Source organism: Pteropus vampyrus, unplaced genomic scaffold, assembly GCF_000151845.1.
Source record: "Pteropus vampyrus isolate Shadow unplaced genomic scaffold, Pvam_2.0 Scaffold534, whole genome shotgun sequence".
NCBI lineage: Eukaryota > Metazoa > Chordata > Mammalia > Chiroptera > Pteropodidae > Pteropus > Pteropus vampyrus.
The window spans coordinates 184,068-193,656 of NW_011889315.1; the positions used below are offsets into that span (position 1 = coordinate 184,068).

Below are 9,589 nucleotides of genomic sequence, written 5' to 3' on the forward strand. Positions count from 1 at the left end.
CTCGTATCTGTCATCAGTAAAATGGAAATAGTTCCTGCCTCAGGGTCACTGTGTTTAGAATGCTGGCCTACACTAATACATGTATATTTTTATTAGCCACCCAGTATCCCCAGTGCCCAACTGTGTCTGACCCACGGTGGTGCTCTGAGTTTTTGGAATATACGAATGAACGAATGGGTGTGTCCCATGGGGAAGGGGCTGGGGCTGTGGGGAGAGGGGTGCCTGAGTCACCACTGCTCAACACCTCCACAGACCAACACGGCCTGGGCCAAGGGGGATGTCCAGGGGGCAGGGGCTGCCTCCCGCCGCGCCTTCCTGCTGGGGGTCCTGGCCATCGGGCTGGGCGTGTGCACATACACAGCCGCCTTGGTGACCCTGGCTGCCTACCTCGCCTCCCGAGACCCGCCGTAGCCGCTGGTGTGGCCCCCCCTGTGAAGCAGAGGCTGGCCACCCACGTCCCCGGGCCGAGTGGAGAACCTGGTCCTGGTGGTTGTGGTGGCGGTGGCATCCCTTCCTGGCCGCTACGATGTGAGATTAAATACCAGACACGCAGCCAAACTTGTGTCCGTCTGTGTGTGGGGGGACGTGGGGCTGGGGGTGCCTGGCAGGCTATCCCCAGGGTGTTCCCGTGCACCTCAGAGCCAGAGAAGGGGAAAACTGAGGGGCTGAAGGTTTGCAAGTTGCGGAATGTTCTTTTCACCGCCGAGGTGGTCAGTGGAGAATTAGAGCTGGGCGCCAAGTCCTTACTCCTTCACATTGGCTGTACGACCGACCTCGGCCCGAGACTTCTCGTTGAGCCTCCCTTTTTCTCCTCTGCAAAATGGGTCTCATTTTTTCCATACCTGGGAGCTGTGGTGAGGGCCAAACGGGCCATACACGTAAACGGCAAGTGGCAGAAGAAACTCAACTCGGACTCAACTGCCTTACGCAAGAAAAGGGAAGAAAGTTGTGACAGAACAGGATTCAGGGTCTCAAATGATGTAAACGGTCTGGTCTGTCCACCTCTTGGCCCTCTTTCCTTTCTGGCTTCATCTATGCAGGCTTCCCCTTCCAGGGGCCCTGGCAGCTCAGGTGCCCCCGTTGAATCAAATGGCCTGAGACTAGGAGGGATGGAGCCTCACGGTAACATCAAACTGCTGGCACCCAGCAGGCAAAACGGACGTCTGCCCTGAGCGCTTAGCACAGGCACACAGATGTGCTCACTCAACGGGGCCCACTGTTACCAAGTAATGGAGTGACAGGCCGCTGTTTTCTCACTCCGTCTACTGCTATCCTAGTGACCTCGCTAGGACCCTTCCCCATTTGACATTCCCCAGAGTGTCTCTCAGAACATAATTCACGTATACACAAACTTTCTTCTTGGTTTCTGGGGGAGAAAACGACACTGGTCCAAAGTGGCAGTTGTGGGGACTGTGTGAACATGTGAAGCACGCAACAGAGGGCCCATCGCAAACCCGCAAACATCAGTGACTGTCAGGATATGAAGACCACGTGGCCCAGCTGTGGGAGAAATTCACTGCGGGATGCTCACGTTCTTGGCTCCTGCCCACTAAATAAAAGGGTGGGGGAACAGTCAAATGGTAACTAAAAATGCCCTCTGCCCACATTTCCAGATGCCCCTGAGGGGGTGCCACCAGCCCTGATATGCGCCAGGCCTCGGGCACCCCACTTACAGACGAGGAACCGCAGTCTGCTGTGGCAGCCTCCCCCTGGGCTGGTTCAGACAGTGAGGGCCTGGGACCAGGCTGAGTGGGACTTGGGCTCCATTGCTGGACAACTAACTGGCTTCTGAGCTTGTTTCCTCATTTTAAAACTATAATAACAGCCCCACCACACGGGGCTGTTGGGGTCAGAGCCAGATTCTCCTCCGAGCCTGCAGGGCCCATTCTGTCCCGACCACCTCTTCCCTCTCCTGCCCCCACTGGCTCTGCTCCAGTCACACCGGCCGCCTTGCTGGTCCTCGACCCTCCACAGGGACTTATTCCCCACGTGTCCATGAGTTCGCTTCCTGGCCTCCTCCTGGCTTCTCTCAGATGTCCCCTTTTCCATGAGGGCATCCCTATTAAATGTGCCCTCCCCAAATGAACTCGCCCAAACCCCACTTCCCTGCTTTATGTTATTTTCACAGCATTTACCACCATCTGACAAACACCAATTTTATTTGTCCATCACCCCACCGCTCCTTCAACCTGGGACCTGGGTTTCTCGTTCACTGCTGGGTCTTCCGCACCTAGCAGGGTCTGCACACAGTGGGTGCTCAACAGATATTTATTAGACTAAATGGATTAATTCAATGTGCGATCCTACTGGTGTTTTCCTGGGGGCGGGGGATCTGTGACCCAGAGGCTGTAGCCTAGTGATCTTGGGTCCTCGGGTCAGGGGCCCCTGCAGCTACAGGCCCACAAGCGCCCCAGGGAACACAAGGAGACGCAAGGCTGGGCCGCTGCCTGAGGTGGTGGAAGGTGGCAGAGGGAGGGCGCCCTGCCCCAGCTTGCCTCAGCTCTTGGAGTAGCGCCTCTGCAGCGATTCCCGGTAGAAACGGAAGACGTGTTGGGAGGCGGCCTGGGCTGCAGCCAAGCACTGCTGGAGCTGGCGGGGAGAGACTGGTCAGTCCCGTGGCGCTGGGGGCAGGTGGGGATCCACCCCTGCACCCACACATCGCCTGGCTGATTCCCGGGGCCCCCGAACCTACCACCTCCCTCTTCACTTGGGCACCCCTCCTGCCCCCCAGGTGAGGGAGGTGGGGGAAGGGATTATTCCAAGTGCATTTCCTTCTTCCCCACTTCACAGGCTCATTGATAGAGGGAAAGAGGACACTAAAGAGGCGTGGGCTTCAGGGGTCAGCTTCCCGCAGCTCCAGGCCTCAGACCAATGGGGTTGGGCAGCCTGATGGCTGGGAGAGACCTGACCTCACAGAGCTCAACAACCTTAGAGCTCACGGAACTGGAGGGATCCTGGAATTTGAGAGCCCGGCCCTGTGACTCCAAATAACCCTAACCCATTTCCTGTGTGCCCCGAGAATACTTGTCGGCGGCACCTGCAGCTGCAGCGTTTGCTCCGATAACTCACAGATTACAGATCTAACCTCAGCCCCAAAGTTTGCCACAAAATAGCTTTTTATTATTTTCCCATCACTCTAGTATCTCCACAGTCTTTGGAAAAAGAATGACATCATTCTTTTTAGTTATAGCATTGTTTTTAGTAGTGGTATTTCCATTTACAAAATTTAGTAATTCTCGATCGCTAAAAAGGTTGAATCCTAGAAAACACAGCATTCCTGTGCACATTTAACGCTGGCAGCGAGCTGCACTTCCTTTTTCTAAACAGGAAATGGGTTAAAAGCCATGGAACCTGAGACCCCAAATCTTTACTTCACAGGAAGTCCGGGTTGGAAATGCCCTTGGAGACCATTTGGCCCAAGCTTCCAAACTCTGTTCTTCAGACTTGGAATTCAGGGGGTCGGGGGGACAGTTCTGAGCTGGAAGCTGGGGGGCCCAGGTGCCTCCACCATTTCAACCTGAGGGCCTCTTTTCTTATCCTGTCACATAAATTGGGCTCCCCTTTTTAAATTCCCACAAAGATTTCTGTGGCCATGAAGTTTGAAAACTTCTATTTGCAGAAGGGATGCAAGGTCGGGGCTCCCCCTGAATCTCTGAGTGTGGAGCAGTTGGGACAAGGCCACGTCGTGGGAGAAGGAAGGATCTGGGGTTCACCCGCATCCACACGCTGGTACCTCAGCATCGGAGTAGAGCCCCTTGGTGGTAGACATCAGCAGCTTCTGGTCCACACTGTCGAGTGCAAAGGTCAGGACTGCCCGGGCCTCCTAGGGACGAAGGGTGGAAGGTAGGGGACCTGGACTCCTCCCTCACACACACTCTCAGCTGATCCCAAAGAGGGAACTTGGCTTTCTGGCAGCCAGAAACTCCCGTGTTAAGTGTAGTTGTTTTGTCTGTGTACCCCGCCTTCCCAGCTTTCCTGGCTAACGTGACCTTTCCTCTTGTAGAACTGCTTCCCATACCCGATTTCACCCACGCGGTTCTGATGGGCACCGTACTCCTGCCCCGCAGAGGTAGCCACAGTGCAGGTGTCATTTACCTGCTGCCTCCTAGCCTCCCTCTGTTCTCTGTGTTGCTAGGGCCGGAAGCTGGCAAACTGTATTTCCCAGACTCCCCTACGAGTTAGGTTCCACCAGTCATCTGGTGGGAGACAGGAAGGAGGGAGACCAGCACACTGGTCCTCACTCTGACAGGAGCAGGTGCTGTGGTGGCAGCTGCCACAGTAGCCACGGAGGTGTGGTGGGTTCTGGACTGGAGCAGCCAGGGCAAAGCTGCAATGTCTGGTCATCCAGAACTGACTTTAGCGACGCCTCTGACGGCACAGAGGAGCCGACCAGACGCTTCTGATCTCTGAGCGTCCCCCTTCTTCCTTCTGGCTCCCTCAGATTTCCAACACTGTTATAACCAGTTCCCTGTATTAACTTCTCCCTGTTGGAAATCCCCTAAGTGGTTTTAGGCTTTCCTAACTGAATTTGACCTGGCAAATAACTCGAGAGTAACCACGGCCCTAGGACACTGTGAACTTGAGACAATGAGGAATGCTTTCTCCTTTGCTTTTGAGCCTCTTACGATGGGAAGCACTGAGCTTAAGGGACCAGTCGCAGCCTCAGGAGAGATGCTGGCCAGAAAGAACGGAGCCGATCTGCAGAAGGGAGCAGGGACTGAGAAATGAAGCAATGGCGTTTGAGGCTCTGGCTCTAGCTAGATGTCCGTTCTGAGTTTGATACCAAAGGTTACCAAATTCCCATTCTGCTCAAGGGGTCAGAGTTGGGTTTCTAGCACTTGCCCTGATGAACAGAGCAGAGCTTGCTGCTTGGGACTGAGGTGATACGAGCTAACAACTAGCATGGAGAAGCAAGACCTAGCGAACGAAGAGAGAGAGTGTCTGCCTGTGGCCTTGTACCACCCTGTTCTTCACACCTACCTTTTCTTGCTTGGCTGTGGGGTCCAGCACGAGGGTCCCATCAGAGTCCAGGGCACAGGTGACCCCACAGAAGAGGGCCCGCATGGGCACACCGGCGTCCACCAATGCCATGCAGGCAGCGTTCAGGCAACAGGCCAGGAGCTGGGTGCCAAAGGGAGTGGTTAAGAAGCGTTTCCACTGCAGGGCTGGCCGGCAGAGTGTCCACGCTGCCACTCTACGGTGCTCATGGCAGCATCACTAACTGATCACAGGAAGGCAGTATGGCAGAGGAGTTCTCAGTGGTTCTGGGATCAAGCAACCTTGGCCTACAGAAATGACTTTGCCACCTCTCAGCTGTGTGACCTTGAACAAGTGACGTACTCTCTCTGAGCCTCAATCAGGGCTCATGATATTCAACAGGTATGTCCTGGCACGTGCTAAGCACCTTCAGGGAAACCGAGGGCAGAGGCAGGCCTGGAGCCCGGGAATCTGGCAGGCAGTTGCTACACTGACAGATTGGCAAGGAGATGGAGGGAGGGGTCATTAACAGTGCCCCCGGGAAGCCCACAGTCCAGGGGATGGGAGGGGAGATGCTGTGGCCCGGTGGAGGGCAAGCACAGGGCTGATTCAGACAGCTGGCCGGACCTCAGTTTCCTTAAGTGTTTGCTCCCTAGGTCGAGCACAGCAGATAAGGGCCCAGCTTAGAATCCCCTCTGCCACTGAACCTCTGCTACCGCCCCTGAGCTTCGCTTTCCCCACTCTGTGAAATGGGGTCACCACAGCCCTTCCCTCCTCCTGTCTACGAAGTGCCTGCAACAGCGAGGCCACTAGAAACGCCCGTTTCTGGTCCTCAGGCTCAACCTCTGGCCCGAACCACGGGGAGCTTTCAAGGCTGAGCTGCTGACCTAACTGCTCTGCTTGCTCAGTGTTTCCCCGGCGTTGAGCCTCAAGTCTAAGCTCAGGGTCGGAGTGGAGGTCAGGGGCACAGGCTTTGAAATCAGACAAGCCTGGACGTGAGTTTTGTGTCTGCTGCCTTGAGCTGTGTGATCTTGGACGAATGACTTCCCCTCTCTGGGGCTCAGTTTCTTCACCTGAAACATGGGAACTGAAGATTACTAGATATGTGAGTTGACCCTGCTGTGTGGATCAAATGAGTTTACATGTGTAAGGCACTAACACAGTGCTTGATACGTGGTAAGCACGCAAGCGATTTGCTATTCTTTTTCAACTAGTTGGTGCCTGTCCAACATCTGGAGGTCTTCTGACTAGTAGCGGGTGCATACATGGCCATCAGCAAGGGAGGCAATCAGAGAGATTCTGGAGGACTCCCTGGAGGAGGCAGCTTGTGGGGAAAGGATACGGAGCCAGCATCACTGATGACCTGCAGCACGACGGTGATGGAGGTACGGGGGTGCAGTGCTCCCAGCACCACTGCTTCACATGTGTTCCTAATCAGCCGCTCCCGGCTCTTCTCCGCTACCCCTGGGGAAAGCAGGGGTCAGGTAGGGTTAGGCTCTTCCCCTCTTCCAGATGCCCCACCCAAGCTTCTGGAAAGGGCCTGCATGCAGCCTCAGCCCAGGTTGGCTGCCATCTACCCTACCCTGCCACCTCCAGCATCCAGCAAGGGAGCCTCCTAGGGTAGGAAAACCCCAGAGTTCCCATGTCCCGTGCTGCTGCCCAGGCCCATCTCGGTGGGCCCAGCCCCCGAGAGTGAGGCAGATGGGGTAAAAGGATGGAAAGAAGAGGGAGAAGGGAGGACAAAGACATACAGGCAAAAGGAGATTGGAGGCAAAGAGAAATGTCACAGAAACACGGGCACAGAGACTCAGAGGCAGAGCTGGAGAAAGAGATAGCAATAGCTGAGGGGAAATGAGAGGGGACAGTGGAGACTGGACGGCAGTGAGGGAGGAGCTGGGTGAGAGGTCCCAGGGGACTGAACATCTGGAGACCTGGCTGGGCCCAGTTACCAGGCAGCCCGATCTTCGGCCTCAGGATCACTTCCAGCGTGGCCTTGTTGAAGATCTCTTTGCTGACCTTCACCTCTGCTGGCCCGTACACGCCCGCCAGGATGGAGGTATCTCCTGGGGAGATAGTATGGTGACCTCACCCACATCTGCCCTGCCTCTGGGGCCCAGAGGAACTGTCTGTGGTCCACCCGAGCACAGAGACCCTCTCCTCTCACCTTCTTGGCAACATGGCTAAAACAATTCCCTGGAGCGCTTCTCTCCTCTCTGGACCCACATCCATCTTCAACTCCTGCCCCATTTATCTGACCTTCTGACAGCTAAGCTCCCGAAGGGGTGTCCCCACTCACTGCTTCCTTTTCCTCTTCTCCTTGACCCCACCACCCCACTGGAGCGGCTCTTGACAGCGTCACCAACCCACAGGGCCTTTCCATCCTCATGTGATACAACCTCTCAGTAGGGCTGACGCAGCTGCTCGGCCCTTACATCTCAAACACATTCTCTGGGATCCAGGTCACGGCCCTCTCGGTTTTCCTCCTGCCTTACTGGCTGCTCCTTCTCATCGTCTTTTGCTAAAACTCCTCACAGGTGAGAAGACCCAGGGCTTAGTCTTGGGACCTCTTCTCTTTCCCGCCTACACTCCAATTTTCTTGGTGAATTCATTTAAACCAGAGCTCAAAATACCATCTATAGCCAGAGGATTTCAAATTATATGTCCAGATTGGGTCTCTCTTCTGAATTCCAGACCTGTATGTCCAATTGCCCAGTCCAGGTTGCCACTGTGATATCTACCGGGCATCACAAACTTCATGTTCCAAACTGAACTTATCTTTCCTTAGCACAGCTGATCTGGGCAAAAACCTTAGCATTATCCCTTTCATACTCCAAAACCAAACCATCTGCGAGTTTTGTTGGCTTTACTGTCAAAATACATCCAGGATTTCACCACCTCCATTGTTTCCACTCTGGTCTGAGTCCCCATCATCTCCCTTTCTCCCACACTCTCTACATGCAACACTGAAGCCAGAGAGATTCTGTTAAAATATATTCAGATCATGTCATTTTTTTGAGCAAAACTTCCAGTGGCTCACATCTTATTCACTAGGCCTTTGGTCTCCTGACTTCCTCAAAAATACCAGGCAAGTTCTTGCCTCAGGGCCCTTGCATCTGCTGTTCCTCATGCTCTCCTGATATTTTCGGAGTTTGCTACTTTACCTTTAGGTCTTTATTCAAATGTTATCATCTCATTGAGGCTTTTCCTGATCATCCTATTTAACACTTCAACCCTCTCTGGCATACCCTATTTAGAAGACAGTTATGGTGTATGGAGCAGAGTGCCCACCTCTCCTGATATTGACTCTCCCCTTCCTTACTATATTTTTCTATAGCATTTTACTTGGTTATCTTGTTTACTGTCTTCTTGACTAGAGTGTAAACTCCATTAGATCACAGATTTAAAAAAATTTTTTTTTGATGTTTTCTCAGTGCCTAGAACAGTACTTAGCACAAACACATGTGTTCAATGAATGGAAACAGGTTTGTAACTGGGTAAAAGGTAGTGCCCTAGGGAGGGGACTGAAGCATCTATGGGGGTGACCCTTAGGCTTATCTCTAGAGGAATATTGACCTGGGTCAGGGAGTTTGAAAGGTATTTAGCTAGAGAAAGGAGATATTTATCCAATTGATGAGACCTACCCCAGTCTTAGGGGTATTTGCTCATATGGAGATGCGTATCCCAGTCAAAGGGATATTTACCCAATTGGTGGGGGTGGAGAAAATCTTTCTCATCCCACGGTGGGGACATCACCCTCAATCTGAGAAGTATTTACTTGGGTGAAAGATCTGCCGTGGCAGGGAGTAACTAAGCCGGTAATGGAGAGCTGCCGGTCTGCGGGGCATTTATGCAAATAGGCAGGTATGCCTCAGCTTGGGATGTGTGGACCCAGGGTGTGTGTGTGAGTGAGACAGAAGCGGAATCTAATCAAAGGGGGCATTTACCCCCAGTTAAGGTTTTACCAGGGTGGAGATATCTTCTCCCTTCTAGTCGGTAGAGAGAGATATACGTATCCTAGCGTATCTAGTGGTATCCACCTGGGCAAGTTGTGTACCAGTTCAGGAGTGACATTTACCTGCTAGTATCGGACGAGTTGGGCACTTTTTGCACGGTACACCATACCCGCCCCCTAAAACAGATACGACCTGGGTGAACGTGGCCCTGGCAGTATTACCTGGGTTAAGCTCTTACCTTGCAGGAAAGAGGCAGAGCCATCCGGCCGAGACAGCAGATTCTGTTCGCAGGCAAAGTGCCGGAGGCTGCAGACGGGGCCGCGAGGGCCGGACTCTGTTCCAACCTCAGTGCGGATCTTGGCGTCAGTCTGCATTGCCTTCTCAATCAGCCGACACCTCGCGTGCAGTCGCTTCCGCACAGCAGCGCGCACTTGCGTGCAAGCTGCGTACCTAGTGCGCACGCGCCGGTCCAAGGGGCGCTAGGATCCCGGGCCAGCACGAGGGCTCGCGTTTACTAACAACCTGGCCCCGCCCACTCCCGCCTTGAAATTCCAAAAAGTCATTGGTCAATAGAGGAGAGGGGCGTGGCTTGGCAAGGCTCGTTTTACCCGAGGCCCCCGGGCCTTAAACTCCTGAGGTTCTGAGCAGGTTGCTCTCTT

The 9,589-nt window shown here is 53.9% G+C and overlaps 2 protein-coding genes across 2 annotated transcripts in view; one reads left to right on the forward strand and one right to left on the reverse strand.

Annotated features, from left to right (window-relative positions):
* Positions 1-2,000, forward strand: part of TMEM91 (transmembrane protein 91) — an 11,851-nt gene extending 9,851 nt beyond the window's left edge. The window contains exon 5 of the mRNA XM_011383633.2: positions 253-2,000. Within this exon, the coding sequence (XP_011381935.1) occupies positions 253-411 (159 nt within the window). The 3' untranslated portion in view covers positions 412-2,000. The remainder of the gene's footprint in view (positions 1-252) is intronic.
* Positions 2,001-2,142: 142 nt separating this feature from the next.
* EXOSC5 (exosome component 5) lies at positions 2,143-9,376 on the reverse strand. Its single transcript, XM_011383634.2, has 6 exons — positions 9,169-9,376; positions 6,927-7,040; positions 6,320-6,441; positions 4,981-5,121; positions 3,734-3,823; positions 2,143-2,589 (listed from the first exon to the last, which is right to left on the reverse strand). The coding sequence occupies exons 1-6, from the start codon at positions 9,302-9,304 to the stop codon at positions 2,497-2,499; spliced, it is 696 nt and encodes a 231-aa protein (XP_011381936.1). The 5' UTR covers positions 9,305-9,376; the 3' UTR covers positions 2,143-2,496.
* Between the last annotated feature and the right edge of the window lie 213 nt (positions 9,377-9,589).